At 40.3% G+C, this 25,421-nt stretch overlaps 1 protein-coding gene and 1 long non-coding RNA gene across 3 annotated transcripts in view; one reads left to right on the top strand and one right to left on the bottom strand.

Annotated features, from left to right (window-relative positions):
- The window catches only part of REV3L (REV3 like, DNA directed polymerase zeta catalytic subunit), a 120,313-nt gene extending 117,993 nt beyond the window's left edge, over positions 1–2,320 (bottom strand). For both annotated transcript variants that reach the window (XM_050315855.1, XM_050315856.1), the window contains exon 1: positions 2,107–2,320. In XM_050315855.1, coding sequence (XP_050171812.1) covers positions 2,107–2,245 — 139 coding nt within the window. In that variant the 5' untranslated portion in view covers positions 2,246–2,320. The remainder of the gene's footprint in view (positions 1–2,106) is intronic.
- Positions 2,321–2,940: 620 nt separating this feature from the next.
- Positions 2,941–18,914, top strand: LOC126640258 (uncharacterized). Its single transcript, XR_007628964.1, has 3 exons — positions 2,941–3,072; positions 8,354–8,391; positions 18,740–18,914. It is a non-coding gene; the product is annotated as an uncharacterized LOC126640258 (long non-coding RNA).
- Positions 18,915–25,421: the final 6,507 nt, after the last annotated feature.

Raw genomic sequence — 25,421 nt, 5'->3', positions numbered from 1 at the left:
AGGGTTAATCATGCTAGAGGTGGAGCAGCCTATACAGGCATAATGGGTTGCTGCCATGAAGGCAGCAAGGCAACTGAGCACCTTTCTTGCAGTCAATATACACACGTTAAACCCAACGAGAAAGGGTTATCCCTACCCAGACCAAGCCAAGTGGAGACAAGCATTGCACTGCCTCTGCAAGCCAAACAATACAGACACCCCGCTGTCTCCGACAGTACACTAGAAGTTGCTTTTACTACATCTTTTTCTCAAAGAAAATGCCAATGTAGGTGTAAATGATTATACCTCATTTCATTTTGTATTTCAGCTCTCAAGAAATAACCTGAGAATCATTGTCAGAGTACTTCTGACAATGTCTGCCTAGGTTCAACACCTCTGAAGAGACAGAATTACATTTGGCTCCTTCTTGAAAAAAACCCAAACAATAGTGCAGCAATGCAAACATCACTAAAGGTACATAACAGAAAAAAAAAAAGCCATTACATAAAGTTTAAAAAGGAAATAAATAGAAGTCAGACAACTCACACTACCTTTGCAGGCACTAATGAATTGTCTTCTCTAACGAAGGCAAATTAGAGACACTTCTATTATGCAAACTAATATTAAAGTTTATGGTTAGGGAAGCCAAGGATTTCCTACTGTATTCCTAATAGCTGGACAACTAAACTACTTCACTGTTTACTTTATGATGCCACATTCATGATATGGCATAGCCTAAACATTTTCCTAAAACAAAATAAGCCTTAATGAGTTAACCACACGCATGCAGAGAAATTCTGCTACCTGCCAACAACCTCGGGCTCTGCATTTTTTAATAATGAAATAGTTACTCGTGTCATTACATAAATATTATTACATAATATCTCCTTTGTATGCAGAATTAGACCTACAATAACATGGGTCCCACTATTTCAATACTGTATCTATTAACCCCACTCATCCACTTAATAATTTGGAGCTGTAGTTGCATCAGAGCACAACAGCTTTAATGTCTCACATTCCTCTGTGCCTAAACAGAGAACAGAGAGGTAATTATGAATAAATAAAAAAAAAATCAAAACAAGCCATCAAGAAATACAACAAAAAAGTCTGCTTTACTATAATAACTGAGTGAAGTGAGACACCTCTGCTGTGCCTTTTTTATTACGTGCTTTTTGTCTTGCCTAACATTTAATGTATACATTAATGTACAATTTTCAGCATACAACATAATATACAGAAATTCCTGAATTCCCAAGGTCAGTATTACACAACATTAAGTGTAAAAGGATCACAAGCAACGATGCTTAATATGCCTAATATCTCAAAGAACATGTTGGGGTTTTTTTTTCCCCACGAAATATTTAACGTATGGGTAAGCTACAGCACATATCAAATTAATTTGTTTAAGTATTAAACGTTGGGATTTTTTTCTGAAAACGTATTTGTATTGGTCAGGAACACATTCGAGACGTGGGACGACCCACAAGGCCACGGAGAAGAGGCAGCGAAGAAGCGGCATGTGACACTGGGAAGTCCCGGGGGGCAACATGTGGCCAGCGCTCAGGACGCCCCTTCCTGCAGTGCAGCACCGGTGCCCCCGGCCGTGCGCGATCCGCGCCGCCACACGAGCTCCACTTCCCAAGTGCCGCACAAGTCGCACTTGTGGCCGCGCTCAGCGGTTCCCCCTCGCCCGCTCGCCCTGCCGCGGTAACACCTCCCGGGCAGGGCAGGAGAGCGGCGTGCGGGCCCCGGGGACGAGGGCGGCACCGACCGCCCCGGTGTTTGCACAGCTGCTCCGCTCTCCCGGGGCAGCCCCGCACAAAGCCCCGGCGGACCCGCAGCCCCCGCCGCCACCGGGCGGGCGCGGCACGACACCCGGGCAGGTCCCCCGCGGGGACACCCGGGGAAGGTCCCCTCTGCTCCCCGCTCCCTCCGGCAGGTGAGACGCCGCAGCGGCGGCGGGCGCGGAGGTGGGGGCGCGACCCAGCCACAAAGAGCGGGAGCCGCCGCTGCCTCCGCCGCGGGGTGGGCGGCGGCGGGGCCGGCGCCGGCACGACCCGCGGCGCTGCAGCGGGGGGACGTCCCCGCCCGTCGGTGGCGGCGGCGGGGGGGGTCACCCCTTACCTGCAGGGGTGGCGCCGAAGACTCTCACGACGGGCACCCGCCTGGCCGGGGCCTCTCGGAAGCTGGACTGGCAGGGGTCCAGGCCGGGCAGCGGGCTGCCCATGTAGTAGTCGGCAGTCACGATCCGCACTGAGAACATGTTTGTTCGCCGCCGCCGAGGCACCGCCACAGCACCGAGCGAGCGAGCGCGGAGCGAGCGCGGAGCCCGCACGGCTCCCCCGCCCGCCGCCGCCGCAGCGAGCGCGCGCGCGCGCGCAGCCCCCCCGCGCCTGCCGCTCCTCGCCCGCCCGGCCGCCTGCCGGAGCGCGCGCACGCCCCGCGGGAGCGCGCACAACCCAGCACGCGCCTTCTCTGCGCGTGCCTCTGCTATCCCCACGCCCCTCCCCCGCCGCTTGGTGGTGCCGCCGCCGCCGCGGCTCCGGGCGCGTGCGCGGCGGCGCGACCCGCGCGCGCTCCTACAAGGCGTGCGGCCGCGCGCGCCTCAGGGGCAGTGCGCGCGCGTCCCTGCCGGACGGCCCGGCGGCGGCGGCGCCCGGCCCCGGGCGGCAGCTGCTGTTGCCATGATGGTGTCGTCACGGACGCAACCATTGCGGGAACTCAATGGGGGGCGGGGTGGACGGGCCGTGTGTTGTGGGGGGTGGCGCAACGAGCGAGGGAGGTGTTACTCACTCCGCGATACAAACACACGCCCGCCCCATCCCCCCGTCTTTCGAGTGGGCTCGGGAGGCGGGGCGCGAGCGTGCGTGGGAGCAGGGGGGAAAAATCTTTCCAGTGCTGCCTCCTCCTTTTCCCCGTGGCAGAATAGGGAGGGAGGGCGGGCCTCGGTGATTCGGCGATCGGCCGCGCGGGCTGGGGGCGAGGCTGCGGAATCCCGAGCCGCGGATGGCGCGTTGGGGCGGGGGAGGCAGCGCTGCCGGGACACGACGGGGTTAAGCTGGGTCGGCGGCCATTTTGGATGGCGGGGAGGTGAGTCTCCGCACGCCGCAGGAGCCAACCACACACACACACACACATAAAAATCAACCTAACAGATGGGGGTGAGGAGAGAAACGCGGTCACCTTCCGGGACCGCGGAGGGGTCGGGGTTGGAGCGAAGCAGCCGCGCTCCCGCAGCCGCCCGCACCCCCTCGGGCTGTGGCGGTCCCCGCGCGCGGGGGCGGGGCCGGAGCCATGGAGGGGCGGTGGCGATTGGTGGCGGGGCCGAGCGCGCGGGAGGGGGCGGGGCCGGGCCGGGCGCGCTGCGGCGGAGCGGGGAGGGTGGGCGGGGCCGCGGCCCTCCCGCTCCTGCGGGCGGGTTGGGCCCGCGGCAGCCGCAGAGCCTTCAGCGTCCTCCGTAGTTCTTACGAGAGCTTGTTTTGCTGCTCTCTCGTGCGTGTTTTTGTTTAGAATGATGGCCAAAACCTCGAGTTTAGGTTGAGGGAGTCAAAAACCCTGAGTTTAGGTTTAAGATTCCTGTTGCAGTCTCTTTGTTTCAGAGCTGAGGTTTCGGGGGAGAGGGAGGGGGGAATCAATCCACAGCAAATATCCAAAGAGTTGGCAGGGTGGAAGATGAGCCTGCTAAACGGCCAAATGCTCTCACGCGCCCTCAGAATGGTGCTGTTACATGTGCGTGCAGGAGTGGATGATGCGAGGCAAATGTGCAGATATATAAAACCTGACACGAGTCCAATATGTAGAACACATGTTTCACATTTTGGTTACATATGTTTTGGGTTTAGATTTGAACAAAAGACAGGTCAGCCAGTTGCTACCCTTCATTTTTTCATTGTAATGAACAGGAAGCTTGCCTGTCTACTCAAGGGTAACTGGTTTCCTACTTTTTCTTTGTAAGCTGTTTATTTTCTCTAGCTCACATCTGTTTTCATCCTTAAACTCATGCTAATAGAAAAAAAGATCCAACTACCTAGTCATCAAGAAATCTTGCGTCACAGAAGTCACTGGTTGAAATAGGGTTGAAATCCAAACTATTTTCATTGCATCTAAAGAATAGCTGAGTTGCAACTTTAATTTTTGACAGTTGTTTGCATTTGCAAAGCTAATATTTAGAAAACCTTTGGAACTGCAAGAATACCCTTATGAATACTTAGATTTCACAAAAGCTAATAAATCACTAGAAGCTTACTGGTGAAGCTTGTTAACAAACAGCATCTCCAACTATTGTTATTTGAATACATTTTGTACTGCTGCTTCACTAATACATTTCCCTAATTTTCCATAGGACTTGGTAGGGACAGTAACAGTTCTTGTGTTACTGCGTTCTATACTCTGTTTTCTTTCTATTCATATGATCATCTTGACTTCCTGAGCATTGTGTCTTCCCACCACTGTGTGTTTCACTGAGGGCTTAATGTCTTTGAACAGTGGCACTTCTGCTCTGGTGCCTCTTCCTGCGTAGCTGAAGGTACATCAGCAGTCCACTTATGTGCTAGGGGATACCAGTACACTACTGTCTGTTGTCATACACATAGGCAGCAGAACATTATGTGTATCAGCCCCTCAGCTAGGTTGGTGTTCAAAGACATTTAAGCTCCTGGTGGATTCTGGCTTCTCCTAAATGACTGGTGTGTGAGGTGTAGGCACAAGTTCATATCTGGTAGTCCTGCTGAAGAGAAAGCAATTGCCCACAACAGAATAATGTAGAAAGATTAAATAACTAACTTTTTAGGAGCATAAAGCAAGTTTCACTAAAGCACATCATTCAGAGTCTTCTATTTAATTACAAAAATTTTTATATTGTTTATTAAATCAGAACGAACCATGCTTTGAATTAGGAAGAGCTTATGCAAACAGAAGGCAGCAGAACTGAGATGAGAACAGTTCCTACCTAACCTAGAGCCAGTTTCTTGTTCATATGAGGTACTGAATTGATTTCTGAAAGTATTGAATGTTACTCTCAGAAAAAAAAAGAAGTGACTTTCCTTTTTGATGTAAATAGCTTAATCCAAGTGGTAGTCTTATAGCCATGCAGACATTTTTGTGGAACTCACATGCTTTCTGAGCTGTGTGCCTTTTTGGTTTCCTTTCATTTCTCACAGCTCACTTCTGCTTTCATAGTCATCTTGCAGTCAAGTCAATAAATTAGTCTGCAGGGTCGCACCACCGTAAGACTGTATTTTCAGAAAAGGTTTGAGTCAGCACCATCGCGGGAGGTCCCCTGCTTCCTCCTCATGTCAGTGCAAGCATTTGAATATCTGCACAAGAAACTCGATTTGGAAACTGAGCCAGGTAAAAGTGATCCCACAAAAACTGTGGGTTAGTTTTAACTTAGATCAGGTCCTCCTCAATCTGCCTCATTATGTAGGGGTGTGAAAGCCTGTGCTTGCACAGAGAAGGAGGCAGTGCAGGGGCTGAGTTGGATCAGCAGGAATAAAAGGAGAACACTTCTTCCAGAAGTCTTGGCTTGTGGTAGCTGAAGTCTGCAAATCAGTTTAACCCTTACAGTAGATGAGACACACAAAGCTTGTTTCTGGATTTCCTGCATATCAAACTGTGTGTCAGTGTTTGTCTTTAGCAGTTGTTTTATGTGTTGTTCATGCAAATGTGCATATACATGTATGATATATAAATTTTCTTGTAGTTTACACTCTCATTACCTGAAAATTCTGCTGTCCTACAATATCAATAATTGCAAAAGGAAACATGCTGGTTAGAGAGCACTACCACCGATTTTCCCTGGTACCTCCAAACACTGTATGTTCTCTCTCTGAGGTGTCATCCAGTTTTCTGTTATAAAGCAAGTCACCCCTTTCTCTGTTCATGCAGTTGCTAAGCAGCAGCTTTTCTCCCCATTAGCCAGCCATGTATTTGCATGAAAATAATCAAGCTTGAATATATAACTGGTTTTAATCATGCACAGCTAAACAGCTGTACAATCAAAATTTGTGTATTAATAGTATTAGTTATAACCATAACTGATGACTGCCTTTTAAGTTAGAATTTCTCTATAGAGTAAAATCAATATAGGTTTGCCTTTTTTTTCCTTAAACAAAAGGCATGACCATTTCTGTTTTTCCTTAATGCTTACTGTGTAGATACTTTAAAAAAATGATCACAAAATGATATCACAGTTCACAGAAAAATTATAAATGCAAATATGAGCAGACACAGGATCATCTGGTGACTAAAGATGATAGGGGCCAAGGGAAGAGCTACATTTTTCAAATATCTAATTATAGTAGCAGAGTGCAACAGAATTTGATGATAAAAGTTTAGACTATGACACAAAGGTAAAATTTCTAAAAGTACATCTTACCTTCAAAACCAACTAAAGTATCCGTGTTTCAGTTTTTACTGATTTCAAGGATGTTTGGTATTTCTGGGGTCTATGATCTGAAATCTTGGAGTGCTCTCTCAGTATGAGTATGCCCTGGGTTTATCCAAACTATATTTCAGAATGAGGGCTGAGTGTGACACATATTTTCAGGTGTTGAATTTTCAGATGACAGAAACACGGTATCTGCAGGGAGAAAACCTGGGCACACAGACCAGGAGTAATATGTGGGCTATCCAGTTGGTATCCTAACCTAAACAGTCAGATTGTGTTCATTACATAGGAAGTTTATTTCCCAATATGCCCGCAGACTAAGTGAATGGAAAAAGTCTAAACCTTCAGACTGAAATATTTGGTACTATGCTGTGTGGTTTTGGACTGCCGGACCTGTACGTAGTTTGCCACGTATGACAATCCATAGTCTCATGTTAGATGTTTCTCAGATGTGACTCAGTGCAAGAAGTCATCGTCTTAGTCCGCAAAAGTGCTTAAAGTCATAATTAATGAGGTATATTTATTTATTTTAATTCTCAAGTAATAGATATGGGCTAGGCAATAGGCTCTGAAGTGTAGTGCACTCAGGTTCTGTCAGAACCAGGGCAGTCACACATTTAATCAACAGCATTACACCAACAGTGTCTTGTCACTAGAAACTTGATGGCAAAACCAACATAGTTCTCAATTATGAAAATATGAGAAGTATCAAAGCAGTCTTTTAGCTGAGACTCTTAATAAACCTATCAGGGCAAGAATGGTGCCATGCGATTGGAAAGTAACAGATGTCTTTGAAGGAGAACCCCTGGAAGTGTTACATGCATTGTATGGGACATATGAAGCAAATTGTAACACAGGGTGTTCAAAGGCATAGAAGTAAAAAAAGAAACATGTCTTTGGTATAGTAACATTAGATTTGTTCAGATAACTATGTAATTTTTTTAATAAAATAATTTATTGACAAAGGAAATCAAGTCAATTTCACAGAATCACTGAATCGTCAAGGTTGGAAGAGACCTTCAAGATCATCTAGTCCAACCATCATCCTAGCACCACCACAATCAAATTTAATCTTTACTTTATAAAATTATTCAGTATAATAGCATATGAGAAATGAAGGAGGATGCATAACATTAAGAAAATTGCTGATGGGAAATTATGGTGGATTGTGTTGAAAGAAGGACTATAAAACTGGAAGCTGGCTACAGGACAAGTCTTCTCATTTAATATCTTCAGTGCAGTCCTACTCAGCATATAAATAAAAGTTACTAGTAACCTTAAGCTTGAAGGAGAACAGCATTTTATACAAGATCCATAACTTTGGAGTTAAGGAAGAATAAAGAATATCTAAGCCTAAGAACAGTGTCAGTGTAGAGTGATGAGATATAAAGTGGACATTAACTTACCATTAAAGAAGGTTTCTAGCCAATTTATTCTCTCAGTGAAAATAGCAGGGCAGAGCATTCAGCAAGTTTTAATATGGAGATTGATAAGATTATGAAAGGGGTTTTGTCATGTTTGCTGGTAATCGCATCTCACTGCACCTGATTATCAAAATTCTAGAAGGATTGCATGTAGATCCCTGAACATTTCAATAGTGGGTTCCTCTAGTCGATGCAGACAGTTTAGCCATTAGGATAAATAAGTTTTCATCATCGTGGTACAAAACACATTGTATACCATAGATATTGCATGGGTTTCTGCTTCAGAAAATCTTGACTGTAGTGCAAAATACAACTCTTTTACAACATGCATTGTGACCTCTTGTATGTTCATATCTGTAAATGAGTTATGTATACAAATTCACATACATAATGTTTATATGAAAATGTAAATCACCTTTGACCATTTTTGTTTTCTGGGTTCTATTTGTGTTTAGCAACTTATATTTCAAACAGAAGCTTTGATTGAAAGTTACTCCATTTTTTTTTAATTGGGTTTTTTATTTTTAAATAATGATTTTTTTTTCCCCAATGTTTTCAGATCTTGCTGTTGCCTTGTATCAGAAGAGCTGCCACTGAGTGCGTATACAGGAAAACACATAAGTATTCAAGAAAACTGTATAATTTTAAATGTAAAAATTAATAAATAATTAAATGTATAACATTGTAGAACTATGCCATTTTAAAAAAAAAATTCGAGAAAGTATATTTAATTGAGAATCAACATATGTAACATGTAAGAAAATGGACAGTAAGCACTTAATTGTAAAGATGAGATTCCAGATTTGCTCTTTGCTGACAGAATTCTACATATCAAGAAGGGATTGAGGTTACCTTCCATGCTTGGAAAATGGCCTATTGTCAGGGGTAAAATACTTATATAAGGAATTCAGTTTAGTGTAAGAACACACACATTGTTGGGGAGCAGTTAGCAGTATAGTAATAAGTGGTGCTTTGGGATTGTATGTATAACAATGAGAATTTCGAAGATGAAATTTGATTAAGATGAATTGGTTAAGTTTTAGATAATTGAGGAGTAGTGCTGAAGTAGTTTTTTTGAGTGCCATTGCTGAATCATCATAATTAAAAAACCTGCTGTCTAGTGCTTTAGATTAATGACTATAAAAGTTGGGTATGGATTTAACAGAAAAAACAGTGTGTAATGACATATAGCATTTCAGCATTAATACTGTTTGTGGGATAGGTATGTTCAACAGTGTTACTGGCAAGTAGTGGAATATACAAGGAAAAGAAGCTGAGCATTTGAATGCTTTTTTAAAAAAAACTAAAGTAATTGGTTTATTTTAACAAGAGAGCTGCCAGTCCCTACCAAACTCTGAAATGTCTATTCCATACAGTACAGCTCAGGTACATGGTTTTAAGAATTGTTTTTCAACAGGCAAGTAAAACATAATTTTTCATATTCTAGTTCTGATAAATAGCTGAAGCATTTACTTGAAACTCTCCATTGGGAAATACGTCTGGTGTGAAGAGAGTTAGTCCAAATGATTCAAATAATAAGTAATTAGAAAGATGTCATAATGGAAAATTTTCAAGTACTATAACTGCCAAAAGCCCTATCAGTCTTCTATAACTTGTGTAGCAAAATATACATGAGTATGTGCTTATTATTTGAATTTTTGTTGGTTTAAAATGGGAAATGTGTTTCTGTGAATGAATCACGGAAATGGGGCTGGATGGTAAGTAGTGAAAGCCATTTAATTTTAGATGCTATATTTTTTTCTGCCATGTAGTCCAACTTATGGGAGGCATTCCTCATTCATACATCAGACAAAGTGAAAGAAGCCTCAGTGCAATATGTAGATCACAAACAGCCATCTGTTATCCAAAAGTAAAGAGGAGTGTTGCTATAAGAGTAAACTTAAAATGTTTTAGATTAGCTTAGAAATGGCAGAGCTCCATTAAATATTTTGTCCATCTCTGTTGGTATTGATCCCTATCGTATATGTATGTATACGTTATACTGCAGTTTCAGATACCTGCTATGTTTTTTTCTATTAGGACAATTTAGAACTCACTATAGGTTTTCTCTAATGTCTAAATTATGTTCCTAGTTATGTGTGTGTGTGTATATATATATATATATATATAACCTTTTATCACCTCAGATAATTATTTTTCTTCTTGGTGTTTGTTCCTGTGAAATAATTTTCAGATCAACATGACTTAAAAAAAACCCAACATTTTGAACTTCTTCTTTGCTTAGCTTAAGCAAGTAAGTTAACACTTGTGTAGGTTTGTAGCATTTATTTTTTATTCTTTCTATCTCACAAAGAATTTCTGTTATTTTTATGTGAATTCCATCCAATTTGCATAGTTCTTTCTTGGAATATGCCTAGAACTCATTGGTGAATTCCAGATATGGTTGTAAAGAGTGTGGATGAAGAATTGTGGATGTTTTATGTCCAGGCATCCATATGACCTCCATTCGTAGGGCAGAATTAAATACTTGGGAGTATTAATGTTTGGTCCACCAAGAAGCTTGAAGGAAGAGAAACTGTTACCTTCCTGCTCCAGGTTACAGTGCTTACATATGCAAGTCAAATCTAAATTAGTCTCTTTGTTGGTACTCTGTTACAAATCTATTTGTAGTTTCTGCTTGCTTGTTATCCTTAGATCCTTTACAAATATGATGCCATGGGGGTAATATATTCCAGAATCTATTCCAGAATATTTCTCGGTCTTTTGTATTGCAGTAGTTTGCTTTCTCTTGTAGTCAATTTGATTTTACTGTTTTTTGACTGCATTTTAGTCTCACTAATTTACTTCGAGGTATCTCAGTGCCCTCAAAGTTGTCCACATTGTAGCTTCTCGGGAATTAATGAAGCTGTCAAATAAAACAAGGCCTCACAACAGTTCCTGTGGCACCACATAAATAGATAGACTGCTACTTGTCCTCTATCCTGGGATTCTTTTATTTGCTGTCAGTTTTCACAGTTTCATCCTGAGCCCTGCATTATTCACTGTTTTTCTTAGGCTTCAGAATTTTTACCCAGTCCTTGTGTCGTTGGACCTCCTGTTCTGCATTGTAATCTACCCTGCACATTTGGAATGATTTTTGTGGTTTCATGGGAGAACCATATGCTTTCCAAAAATTGAGTTATGTAATATCTAAAAGTTTCATTTGGATTGTGTATTTTGTTTTGGCTTTTGGGGAAAGTGGTGGTGTTTGTTTTATTGTAAGCTAAATATTGTCTAGTATTCTGTTGTCCTTTAAGGCTCACATTTTCATGCTTGCTTGGACTGAAATTAAGTTCAATGTCATTTCAGAGGTAGTGCTCTTATCTAGATGCTTAAACAGCTAATTTTATGGCTACTGAAACCTAGTTTCAAAAACGTTCACTGATTGAGCACTTTTTGATAATGTTCTTTTTTCCCAGTACTCACATTGAAAGGATGATATTATTATGTTGTTGTTGTTGTTGTTATTATTGTTTTGAGACTATATTACTGCAATTATAATCTACCAATTCTGGTAGTATCTGCTGAAGTATGACACTGAAAATGCAGGCCCCATCAGCACACAGATCTACCTCACCACTTTTGGAGTCTTGCAAACAAAATTAATTTTCATACCAATATATTGGTCATTTTATGTCTCAAAGCATGAGATAGCTACCACTGGAGATGCAAACTTGGGAAGAAAACAAATTCATAGAGTAGATCTGCTAATCTAATGTGATGTGTTAACTGAAGTTAGGGAAGGTTGAGAGGTAAGGTACCGTGATTCTGTTCCCAGATTTTTGGGAGGAAAATCCTGTGTGCTGCCAATGGACGCCTGGTCAGGTACAGAAATTGGATATGTTCTCTCTGGAAGATGTGCAGTTGAGCAACTGAGACTGGATTCTGTTATAATATGGTGCATGTTTCCTGCTGTGTCTTCAGTTAATCTTGCAGCTGCTTTACTTAGAAAATCAGTGTCACTTGTTTTCGCTCAAAAGCAAGAACTTGGTGACTTGGCCAGTAAAATGAGACAACATTGTTACCAAAATCTGTGATTAAGTACTATGCCATATTCCAGCCTCCTCACCCACGGCACCTCTACCTTCCTTTTCCTGTGCTACTTTTAAGCTATTTTGTGGAGACAGTATTTTGTGCTGTTTCTCTGAGGACAAGACTGAGGCTTTTGACCTACTTAATTTTTAAACTCCAATAATTAAGTGATGTGTTTGCATTAGGATGATGCTTTAAAAAAAAAAAATGGAAGTGAAAGTACTAATGCAAAGAGAAAAATAGGAAATGATTATGCTGTAAAAATAACTTTGAAAGAGTCTCACATTGTTCAGAGAAGGAAGAGAACCTTCCAAGAAGAGATCACATTCTCATAGTCAGCTTTAAACACATTCTTTATCTTTAAAAGGAAACAGAAGATAATCAGGCAGTAAATCAAATGTAGCTGTGGGCTTGTCTGCAATACTGTAGCATTCTGAAATGAGGTGTTAGGATTGGGCATTTGAAACAAGAATTGTCAGTGCCAAGGTCTCTTGTGCTTTGAGAAAAGTGGGTATGTCTTTCATTAAATAATACCTTTTCTGCAGCCCCTGATTTTTTCCTTGATCATTGTCTAAAGATAGCAGTTATGGTGGCTATTCTGGGTAAATCTTTAGGTACACATTAAAAATGAGACTTTTTTTTTGTTGTAATGAATAAGCTTTTAGAAGCATTGTAAGGTTTTCTAATATGTATTCATTTGAAGAGGAAATTGGATTTCTTATGAAGAATCTCCCCCTTTTCTTAGCTGCTACTGGAGAAAAAAATTTATGTTTTAAGACCACGTTTTAGCTGCAACCTGTTTTGTGATCAAGCTTTCAATACCAGTAATCTGAGTTTCTCTCTCTTGTTCCAGCACGAGATTACTAGTCAGTTCCCTAATTTCTTCTTTTTCTGAGTGGCACAGAATTGCTTTGTGCCTGGAGTAGTTCAGAAATTACTTTTTTTAAACAAAAGAAATCAACAGCATCCATGTTTTTCAAGCTTATTCTGAGTAGTTCTTATCTTTTATCACACTTCGAAAGTATTAGCATTTTTTAAATTAAATAGTTCTGTTTAAAAGTAAATTTCACTGAGATAAAGAGAAGATACAGAAGCAGTTGCCAAAGGGATAAAATGCATTACCTGGAAACATATGCTTTATTTCTTATGTTCTGACAGAAAAAGAGATGAATGAGCATGTTAGAGACACAACTTTTCAGTAAATATTGTATTGTTGTTAGCATAATTTATTTCTATGTCCCTAAGAAACCCAAAACTTTTTAAGCTTATTTTAATTTAATAATTTATAAAATGATAACACTGCTACTTCAAAGGTTTAAAAATTCCAAATTATTTGGTGAGAACGACAGTAGAATTCATAATTTCTTCCTTGGTTCCTTTGTAATCTTCCTTAGCATATATTAGATTTATACTGTGAAATAAAAAAAGGGTTGCAGAGACCACTGCATCCCCCTGCCTCCAAATGCTGTCCCTGAGCAGCATGGGAGTGCTGCTTCAGATGGCACTTGTTGTTACGTTCCTAAACTGCCCCACAGCACACTAGGAGCTTAATGGCCAGGGTGATGAGCAGCCTAGTGTTCAAGTTTGTTCCTTGGTACCATTTTACTAAATGGTATAGGCAGAACAGCAGTGTCTCAGATGAGGTTTTAAAATGTGCCAATTTGCCAAATTCAGAACAAGACCTTAAGGGTATTCAGTTCCACTGATTTCTTTCTTTTCTCAGTGCTTTAAATAGAACCACAGAATGGTTTGGAAGGGAGCTATAACATCATCTAGTTTGAACTCCCCCCCGCCATGGACAGGGACACCTTCCCCTAGATCAGCTTGCTCACAGCCACATCCAGCCTGGCCTTGAAACACATTAATTACTTTTCATAACTTTCAAATAAATGAGTAATAAGGGCCCCTGCTTAAGAGTCCTTAGTCCTGCTCTCTGTACCATGTATGCAAGCTGTATAAGGCCTAGAAGGTTAAAGGTTCCTTGCTCTTTTTGGCCTTTAAGTTTTCCAGTCCTCAGCACTGATTGGCAGAACTTTGAACTGGAGGTAGGAGATGCTTCACATGCAACCACCTGCTGATAGGGGCACTCTCCTAGGAGCGTGCCAGGTCTGTGTAACAGGAGAGGCTGGTTTGGTGTCCTTCAAGCAATGGAAACCCTAGAATCCAATTTACTGTTGCCTCTTCAGCTACTGTTGAATAATGCAGTGTCCTAACTACTCTGCAGTGACATGAAAGTAGGCAACAAAAGTATGTGTCCCAAAGGACGGGGAGATGTCCTTAACCCCTGCCAAGGCTTAGTTCTAGAAAAGCTCTTAGGCAGGAGGTGCAAATTTTTACCTGACCTAAATTTTGCCAAGGAGAGAGACAGACTGAACAGCAGTAGATGTCCTTCCATAACCTGCTATCTAGGCTGTCTTAAATATGTCTCTGGTTCAAACTCTTAAGAAGGCAGGAGCTGTGGTGCATTTCTGTTGCCAGATAGTGCTGTTGGAGGACTGAACTCTCTAGTTCATACATTCAACCATCTTTTTTAGTCAGGTGGCATGATACCTAGTGAGAATAGCCATGTTCTGTGCACTGTTCACTTGGGGCATAAATGGCTACATGAAGGACAAAGTTCTAAAGAATTAGGTCAGTAGGTTTTGTATCTAATTAGGCCTCTAATCCTACAAACCACTTAGAGTTTTGCATTATTATATGTTCATTGTGTCTTAAATGGAACTACTCATTTGAAGTTATGGGTGTAATTCCATGCAGGATTGTATCTGGGCAATCGCATTTTAGCTTATTATTCATCCTGTAGCATTGTTGCAAATCAGATATATCTGATGTTACCCCTTACCCAGTCAGGGTGAAGAGGTGAAGGGGTATCTGAAACTGAATATGTTCCTGTGTAATGGCTTGCACTCCATTATCATGCCTGTCCAAACCAGGCACTTATAGAAAGGCACATCATAGAGAGCATTTTAACTGTTAAGAGAGTCATAAGGCATAGATTTTCAATGCAGAAGGTCATGAGGCTGCAGTTTCACTGGATAATGTGCTGCATTTGCATAGACGGATATTCAGACAGTTAATGGTAGTGCAGAATGCTTTAATGATTTTCATTTGCATCAAGCTGTTCTCACCTCTTAGGAACATAATGGATAAATAAAAGAGGCCTTTTGTTTGCTCTTCATGAAAGTTACCAGTGATTAAGTGGTGCTGAGGGAACAGACTCATGCTCTTATTTGAAAAAAACCCCAACACCAACAACACAACTGCCCGTCAAAGCTGACTTCAAAGTGACCTACTTCATTTTGATTTAAAATGGCACTTGAGTAATTTATTTTAATGTTATGCAGATTTCCTAATTTAAAACACAGAACTGGTCACTCTTAACTGAAAATACAGAGACACTTATTGCATCGGACATGAAATACTCATAATTTGTTCAGATACTCTTTATAGTGTTGAATTACAAACAAAGCTATATACACTTTGAACAGCTTTTCTTCCAAATGGGTTCAGCAGTCACATTTTTTATTAAAAATTATGTCCAGAATAGTTGTGGGTAATGTGATACTTTTTGCACTATGCTATGATGTTTCATAAGAAAATCCATGCCAGAGGCTTGCCAGAAAAAATCTTGTCATGATTTCAAACTAGAATCTCCCTGTGGAAGACTTTCCAAGCCTCCTGGAATATGGTATATTCTCGTAAAGGTATACAGACTTCCACACTATGTTTTGGACCTTGCAGTTCAGTATCAGATTCTTGGGCTCTTCTTTCATGCACCAGCTCAAAAGCCCCTTCTTGAAAAGGGCTTAAAGGAAGTTATCTTAGTCTCTGGCTTTGTTACAGTTTTAGGCATTTTCTGAATGATTTCATGTGCAGTTTCAGTGTAATCTTAAAAAAAAAAATCTGAGTGGGTTTTTGAGAATAAAGCTCTGTTCTTAAATACCTTTCTGTCAGAATGGTCATGCGTAAATTTTTGTTCCTAATTTGTATTGACACCTTAGTGCCAGTATTTTTGTATTATATTTTTCTAAATGTGTTTGATTTTCAATTTTATGTGTTGCACTGAGAAGCACAGCCAAGACAGTCCACATTTCAAATACCCAAATTTCAGTAGTCTCCATTTAGGGTACAAGAGTGCAGTGTTCTTGAGAACTGCTGAGATGAACAGGCTTTCAAATACTTGAGTCTTTTGTTTTCAGTTAATGACTTCCAGTTCTTTCAGTTTCTAACCTTCTGCCTTCCAGATAGTGATCTTTAGTACTTTTTGTGCCATTCGACTTCTCTCTCTCAAGCCTGTCATTTAAATCAAGATACAGAACTTGACTTCATGTATTTTGAATATTCTCTCTCTGAATATTCTCTATTTTCACAGAATCAGTAGGATATTTGGGGAACGCAGAATATGCAAATGCAAACCTGCTGAATACATAATTTTTATGGCCCTTCTGTTTTGTATTGACTTTGTTTGTCCAGTGTTTGACTGGGGGCTAATTGAATTACTGAATTTACAATGATAATATATTAGTCCATCCTTCCCTTCACTGATTTTCATTCTTTATCCCTCCAGTTAATTTTCTTTTAAATCTGCCTTTGTGTTCCCAGTGTGGCATGAAAGGACTAGTCAACAGCCTGAATACAGGGGCAGTTGAGGGTAATTTCCGTCTGCAATCAATCTCCCTAGTACAGGAGGAGTGCTGGATATCCTTACATGTACAATAAAGACGAGGGAATTCAGTGACCACTGCCTGACCAGCATAACAATTCCTTAGCAATTTGTGGCGGGTTGGGACAGCCAGGATTTAGGATTACATATAAGAAGAGGTTTGTGCATGCAAGGATATAACTATCTTAAGTTTGGAATAAAAGACCTGTTTGTAGGTATGTGTAATTTCAGTGTATGATAAGATGCAAAGTATCCTCACACATGGAAAGAAGATCCATTACTGACATTGTATCTCAGTACATGTAGATAAAAATGTATTTTACATGTATTATCAGTGTAGATTTTTTTGTATTTTGTGTGGTTACAGCCTCACAGTGGCCTCGATCATCTTAATCTTGGTTTTTAGTCATGCACTTACTTGCAACACATGGAAATACAACTTACTAAGTATCTATGATTGAGGAGATATTCCAGAAACAAATCCTAGAAGTGAAGGTGAAGCATTGTAGCTGATTGTGACAGAATTGCAGAAACTCCTTGCTGTACTGGGAAAAATTTGTTCAAAACCAAGAATGTTCTTATGGTTTTAATTGAGTGGCAGAAAATTACTTCTGTGTGGTCATCCCTGCTAAGAGATTCTTTTAAACCAACATTTTCCATTTTTCCTTGTTTATTTCTTTTTTGGCTAGTAGTTGCCTCCATGAATTGGATTTATAAATTATGAATCTGAGGAGGATAAAATCTTTTCTGGAGAATTTGATCCAGATGTATATTACTGTTTCAATAAAAATTATTTTAGTATTTAGGGTGAAGAAGGTTTTTTGGGGATTTGGGGGCTTGTTTGGTGGGTTTCCTTTCCTTTTTTTTTTGGATTTGTTTTGTTTTGTTTTTAATATCTCAGTTAACTTAGAAGCAGCCAAATTCTTGCTGTGTAAAACTACAGAAAAGTCTATAGTGTTTCAGCAGGGATTCATGTGGCCCTTGGGTTTTTGGACTGTATCCTGTTGCAAGCTCCTAAAATAAGACTATTTGGAAAGCTACCGGCATCCCATCTTTTTGTCTGGAAAAGTTATAAAATGGAACAGGCAGTCTTTTCACTGAGCTGCTGAGAATGCAGTTCTGGCTATGCAATCAGGACTAAATAAGGAGCAAGATCTGCACTAAAAATAGAAACGGAGGCTGATCCAACTGCAGCGTGAGTTATAATCCTCACACAGCAAAGGGCTGGTAGGTTCAGCTGAGGACACTCAGTTACAGAGAATCAAACAAACTTCACCCTACTCCTAAAAATCCATTGTACTCTAACCAGATTTTTACTAGTCAGCAGAACTATTAATCATGCCTGCAAATTATTTAACATGTTTTTTCAGATGTAGATTTTTTTTATTATTATTTTGTTAGAGAGAGGATTATATTTGCCACATAGTGAGAGGGAAATATGGCTTGGGTTTATGTAACTGTTTGAAGAACGTGGAAGAAAATGACAGAGAGAGATTTACTGCACTTTTCTCTCAGTTGGATAAATACATTCTTATCACTGCTTTGTGCGTCAAGATGATGTGTCCACTGACATGATGTGACTCCAGTTGGGCAGGATGAGCTGATCTGAGTATCTGGGCAGGCCTGGGCTCTTCTCACAGACTGTGCAGTTCACAGCACGTGCTTTGAGGGAAGTTACTCAGCTTCTTTCAAGAACAAAGTACGGAACTGTGTAGGTCATTCCTGCACTCTCCCCTCCTCTTTGGTGGTAAAATAGGTCAGAACATATTTACCTTTTTTTTGTGTATTTCCTTTCAACTAACATATACTTCATAAACTTAAGCCAAAACTTGCCCAGGGACTTCAAATATACCCTTTGATACAGTGTAGATTGCTATTGCTTATTTATTGTTAGGAACATTTGGATATTAAATATTTGGATTACATGAGCACAGCCAGCTACAGCTATGTTCTACTTGCTTTCTTTGCCTGTTCTTGTATCTCTCTAGGCAGTGATACAGCAAACATGAGCAATCTTACTTAGTATTAAAAGGCAGAGATTCTGTAATGGACCTCGATAATTCATCATAGAAATTCAATTTCTCTAAATATGATTACATACGAAAATTTTAAAAAATAGTAGATGCCAAATCACTCAACTACTGACTAAATGTTTAAAAATATTTTAATGAAATTTTAGTTTTCAGTGAGCTGCAGAATTTGTTACTGAAAACGTACACTGTTCATGTATCTCTTGCCTGTTAATCACAGGAGCTGCTCAGTCCAATTGGAAGACGGTGGAGGAGAAACATCTGGTTCGTTGAATGCATGGGAAAGCTTACATAGCAGTGGGAGTAAGTGGAAGAAGACCAAAAGACAGAGATCATCAAATGTGCACAGGCAAATAACAAGGCAAATAAAGCACACAGTGTCAGTGAGTCACAAATCAATTGGCTTGATTGCATTTTCTTTCCTCAGCTCCCTCCCCACCATAATATGAACTACAATATTCCCTGTTTCCAGACTCCTATCCCAGCACCGCTATCTCCTCTCTTCCATGTCCCATACTGAGTGCAAAGCTTAGCAGAAGCTGTGAGCAGCTGCCTCACAGAAAGGCAAGCTGATCATTACCATCTTGTTGCTGGGGAGGCAACAGCCTCATTCTCCAGCTGAGTTCAGAGGCCTTTTTCTTGTTTTGTTGTTGTATTCTCATTATTTATGCTTGTATTTGAAGATGTATATTTTCTGGTGGAAAAAAAATGGAGTGAGTGCAGTCCAAGAGGCATAGAGAAGGGAAGTTGGTTGATAATTGCTGTGAGTGCTTTACAGTGAAATATGTGTATCATTTTGTTTTGGTCACATTCAAAACTTACACTGATTAATTGTCTAATTTTTCGACGTAAGCTAAGTCTCTATAACACTGTGTAGGGTTTTGCGTTACTTTAACACACTAGTTTTCATGTAGCATTAGCTATTTGAAAGAAATAATTTGGTGTAATAAAAGCAATATAAGCCTGAAGTGCAGATACAGTAATTTTACTGAATGTATTAAAAATGAATTTATTAAATACTTCTATCAGCTTAGTGATTACACTTAAAAAATGACACCCAATCCAACAAAGAGTTGCTAAAATTATATATGGAGAGACAAAAATCCTTTTAATAGCATATTTTAGACAACTGAAGGTTGCACAAAGAGAAGGTGGCATTACTTGAGCTCACAGGTTCAGCCCAGCTAGAGTCTTACACGAACACCATATCAGTTTACAGTGAGTCTAGTTCTAGATTAGAAAACAGTGGTAAAGAACTATGCAGTATAACTGAAATGTTAAGAGATAACTCCAAAACTAAATATGAACAGGTGTGAAATTCTATCTTAGCTGCCTCTTCACTATTAATTCTGAATATAATAAAACCATGGAATACTTTTGTGGGTCCTTACACATGCAGAATGAATGAATTCAATTAAGAATTTTTTCTTAAAGAGGGTGTTTGTTTTTTGTTGGAGCCCTTTTCGAAGTACAAGGGGAGGTCACAGCTGTTCTTTTCATTCACATGTAGTCTAGTAAAACAAACAACATATGTATGGGGCACAAGAGTTTAGCACTCAGAACATAGGGATTTGTATATGATTTTGAAAACTGTAAATAACAAATTATGCTTAACCTTTATCCTACCTCCCATCAACCTGATTTGTTAGTACAGATTTGTGTTGGAATTGAGGTTTTCATATGTTGCATTGTTCAGAAAAATAGAAATTCTCTCACAAAATGCAAGATAGCAAGGTACACATTTACATTCTCAGCCTTAATTCCAATTGTCATAAGTCTTATAGATTTACATAATTACTGCATTTGCATAATCACTTAAGACCTTGATCTGTGCTCCAATGAAAACAGACCTGAAACCTTTTTGAAAATCATACTTAACCACATTTTGTACTGCGAGGGTAACAGGACTGACCTCAGATATGGGCATATTTCCATTCCCTTAGAGCATGTTGGGTACCTGAGTGAGTTTGGTGGGTTAATACAGTAGCATCCTAATGGTCACAAGCAGTCTGAGGATGGTCCTTGCTGCCATAATGTATCTGGAATGGATAAGGCTTGGAGAGGAGGATTATACCATGCTTACTTCTGGTCCAAAGGACTTTTGATTCCCTTACAGTGTAGACACAACTGTGGTGGTCTCATTTACCCCCAGAGATGGAGCTTTCAAATAGTGAGGATAAAATAACAAACCCCAAGTGCATCACTCAGTTTCTTACAAGTCAAGTGGAAAGAATAGCTGAATATTCCACAAATACAAATCAACTTGTTCCTCTGCTTTTTTTAATTTTTCCTGTCGGAGACAGTGAGCTACAGAAACCCATCAATTTGCACATGGTCACAAGGAAATTTGCTTTTGAATCAGGCAGTGAATTTCCCTTTGACTTCCCCAAACCACAGAACCTTTCCTCTCATTTTACTCTAAAAGTTCTGTCAATTCAGGGGAATTGCGCTTGCTAGACCAAAACATTAGAAAGCAGGCAAGTATTTCAGTGCAGAATAGGTGGTTGCTATTCTGTTATATGATAGGATAAATGAATTTCCTGTGGGAAATGGGTTTAAGTTTTAATTTAATGGCCAGTCTTCGCGAGCGAAGATCCGGGGAAGGTCTTTACACCTTCCAGCCTGCGCATTGAATTTTTTAGGTGAGACACAGTGTGCACAGAACTGAGCCCACCCTTTAATCCTAAGGTTCATCTGCCGGGGCCAAGCGAGCTTGGACAGTGGCAGCGAGGTCCTCAGGACGTAGATGGGTTGCCTTTTAAGGGCTAATGAGCTCCATCTGCCCGGGGAGTGTCCCTGACCGGGAATCGAACCCGGGCCTCGGCGGTGACAGCGCCGCGCCCTTAACCACTAGACCACCAGGGGATATAGGCTAGTTCTTGACATCTCACAAGTCATGACAGAAAGTTGTCATCTGATAGTTTTTGGATGACCTCTTTACAGTTAAGTCAGACCCTTAAACCAGTTTCCAGTGGATAAATACCAAAGCAGAAAAGTCATCATGATAGCAATCTTCTTATATGGCTTCATGTCAATAGTGTGAGAATGTGGCATTACTCTCTGTGCCAGGAAGAAATTAAATTATGGCACTTGCATAAAATTTTCATTTTTTGTATTGTGCTTAGTCTGCAGAATATCTGGTTAAAAGATTTCAGCAGATATTCCTCTTCAAAACACAGGCAGGAAATCAAAAACTGTTGAAGGCATCTTCTCAAAATAGAGTTGTCCTGAATGGACATCTTCACAGCACAAGTCAACAAGACAATTATTTCCTTGTTCCAGGGACAGCTGTTTCCTTTTATTCTTTCCTGTCAGTCCTTCTAATTCCCAGATTACTTGGCAAAATCAAGTAAGACTCAGCAAAAGTAACCTTTTTTGTCATTACTTGCCGAAAGAGTCCTGGTTTCCAGATATCCTGAGTAGATTGACTGCAGAACTAATGGACTTCCAGCATTTGGAACCACCAAACAAAGGAATGGTTTGCTATCTGAACTTAAAGTGGTTCTCTCTCAGCCAGCATTCTGGGTGGCTGTTAAGAATAGGAAGTGCTACTTTTCATTCAGTCTTGCAGAATGGTAAGAAGACCTCATTGAGGTAAATATAATTGTCAAAGAAAATGAGATTTTCCTCCTAGACCCATGAAGTATCTTGAGTACATTTAATGAATTGCTATGTGACACTTTAAACCATCTTCTGGCTTTGGAGCAGTGGTCAGTCCTGAAAGGCTGAAAGAAACTGCAGCAACGTATATCCAGTGGCTTCACCCACCTCACTAGATTGTTCAGGGTTCTTGAAGTGTCCAGCCAAGGTAAATATGCTAGTTCTCCCACCTCAGATTGAAACCTGTGTCTGGACCCATCAGCTCCCAGAAGCCCCTATCCTTGAAAAAAAATTTATGCCCCTGATGACTTTTGTCAGATAGGATAACCTTCTGAAGGCCATTGCTCCAGTGACAAGAGAGATGGAAAAGTACAGCTGATCCCTCCCTTCTGAACGGATACAGAGCACTTAATGGAATCCTTCAGTTTCTGCTGATGGTGGTTATGGAGCTCCATCTGAACTAGAAAATTCGTCTTTCTGTATTTTGCTATTGGAGACAGTCATTTCTCCACACTTGGGATGTAACAGGTGCCCTCTTAACTACAAAAAGTGAAGTATTTTAAGATATTCACTCGACTTTTCCAACCTAATTATATTGCAGACTGCAAGTCTGTTTTAAGATTGTTATGGCAATTCCAGGTAAACCGTTAGATCATACCCTGTCAGAGCAGCATCTGTGCTGACAATTTCAGCAAGAAAATTATTTATCTTAGGCATCTACAGAGCATCATCCTGAAGCTCTGTCTTCCCAATTCAACAGATGTTACATATATTAATAACTCTTGATGGGTTACAACGTAAAGTGTTGTTCCAACTGCAACCTCTCAAATATCTCAGTCTGCCATGGAAGAAACTAATGATTGTTATTGCATATACTGCAGTGGAAATACAGATATATACTGCATGTGCTGGGAGGAAAACAAAAAATGACTTACCCATAAGTAGCAATCAGCGCTAGATGTGCACATATCGCACACAGCCCCCATTCTGTTTTCGTTGCACTCCTGTGCCCTTGGGATTCTCATACACATGAGGTGCACTGAGTGTGCTATTGCCCAAATTAAAATCTCCTAAAGGTGCCTCAAGGCTTACATGTGCCATATAGCTATATCAGGCCTTGCAGTCCCATAAACAAACGTGCAAATCCAGCAGATAGGCATATATACCTCTCATTGAACTCCTAGTACCATACCGTAAGTAACTTTCCATTCAATGAGAGGAATGAAAAGCTTTCCTACAGGTTCTTTTTGCAGTGAAAGTAGCATTACTGGGTAGCATAAGCATGTTCAGTCATACAGAGGATAAAGTAATTTTCAAATGCACACACAGAGCGTGTGAGTACCTGAACAAACCACATGTGAAATAGTGTGAGTTACTACTTTTAGGATACTGTCCTTAAACTCCAAATTTCAAAACATATAATGGAGTGTGACATCAATAAACAGCTTCTTTTAAAGCTCTATCTGCACAGTGAGTGTGCAGTTCTACTGTCATGTATAATATTTAAGAACACAAGTAAAATTACCCACAAATATCACCAGGCAAACTGTTATACGGCAATGGTAAGCCATCATCCCTAAAAGCAAAAGCACAGAGCAATCCACAATGAAATAAAAATTGGCAAGAGCGCGTGAGCATTTGCTCTCGAAGAATTCTGTACATTTCCGAATCACAGCCAAGCAAAACACAGGTAGACATCTGTCTGCAATCTGCATAGTTGCAGGATGTGTCTTCTGCCAATTCATCCCTTAAATAATGAGCATTTCTGTGCAATCATTTTATTCTCGTACCTTATATACAGTGCTTTAAACTTTTCAATATCTCATAAATAACAACAGTAAACTAAACTGGGGATTAGATAGTGTGAAGCCTGATAGAAAAATAAAGATTCAGGAGACTATACCAAAAATTTAAAAAAACAAAACAAAACAAAACAAAACAAAACTGGGAAAATGAGAGAAGAGCAGAAGTGGAGCAGAATAATAAACTCTGAGGGAAGAGACAATGCCAGTAAATGTAATATCCTATTCTCAAGAGAAAAAAAGAAGAATGAAGCAGAGATGGAAGCAGGCAGGCACGTTCATCCAAACCCATTATAGGAAATCAAGACTACTGTTCCTCTTTTGTTCTTTACCATATTTTAATACTAGTGCATAAGGTCATGCATTGTAATTGTTGAGGGAAAGGTATACCTAGAATTTAAAAGCAAGCACAAGCCATAGAACAAGTCGTGAACCACACAGATAGGAAATGGTCATCATTTCTAGGGAATTCACAGGCCTTCTGAAAGCCAGGGATCAAAATCAGACGTGATCCCCCAATTCAGTTAAATATGGCACAGCTATTACCAGTAGATTTGTTTTCTTGTGAGTCAAACTCCGGTCTTACCTTTACCCTTTTGTCTCGGTGGAAAATCAGTGAGTACATATGAACACAGAATTATTTTCTTTTCCATAATGATCGAACCCAAATGTTATTTTACCTTTGCCAGCTTTGTGTAGGGTGATGTGCCATCTTGCATATTTATTTTCCTGGAGTGATTCCCAGAAGTATGCTATGCTTTTTTCTTGCTCATGTCTCACTAACTTTATTTATGAGTTGTGTACACCAGGTTTTCAGTCCCTGGGGACAGACAGGCCTACACAGGAAATCTATGGACACTATTTAATGCATACAAGTATGACAATATATATGCACCCCAACAGTGCAAACAGTAAAAAAGCAGCTGCTGAATGATACTCCAGATTGATTCACAATTTCTGACTACACTGTGGCTAGGTTAGCATGCATGGTTTTAACCACAAATACCTTTATCTGTTTTGTGATGTAAGAGGAAGACTCCTTTGTCAATTGGAAACAACTGAAATTGCAAAGTTTTGCGTGGTTTACATATTTAAAATTCTACTGTTCTCTGATGACAGAGTCTAATGGCAGTATTGTTATTGTTATTGATTCTTACTGATTGCATACAAAGCATGTTCTAAAGATACCTTTATTTCTCCATGTTAGATGCACGAATTCCCTTTGGCTGTAAGGTAAATCAAGATAAGGCCTTTTTTTCTAATGTGCCATCACAACTGATGAGAGCTGAAAGGTATATTATCCCTTCAATTACACCTATGCAATCCCATTAATTGGAAAATAACATGACCTGGGGAGACTTAATGGCTAGTAATGGTATAGGAAAGCTAATACATAAAGTTTTTGATGTACATTTTGAACTGCAGTTGTGTTTGCGGGTTGGCTGTTTGAAAAAAACCCACAAACAGTTTTTAACATCCCCTAGAACTTCTGTGAGGCGC

This window comes from Myiozetetes cayanensis, unplaced genomic scaffold, assembly GCF_022539395.1.
Source record: "Myiozetetes cayanensis isolate MyiCay16 unplaced genomic scaffold, myiCay2020 scf2-11, whole genome shotgun sequence".
In the NCBI taxonomy this organism is placed as follows: Eukaryota; Metazoa; Chordata; class Aves; order Passeriformes; family Tyrannidae; genus Myiozetetes; species Myiozetetes cayanensis.
Note: the sequence above shows the minus strand (reverse complement) of the source record. Positions and strands in the feature narration are given on the sequence as shown.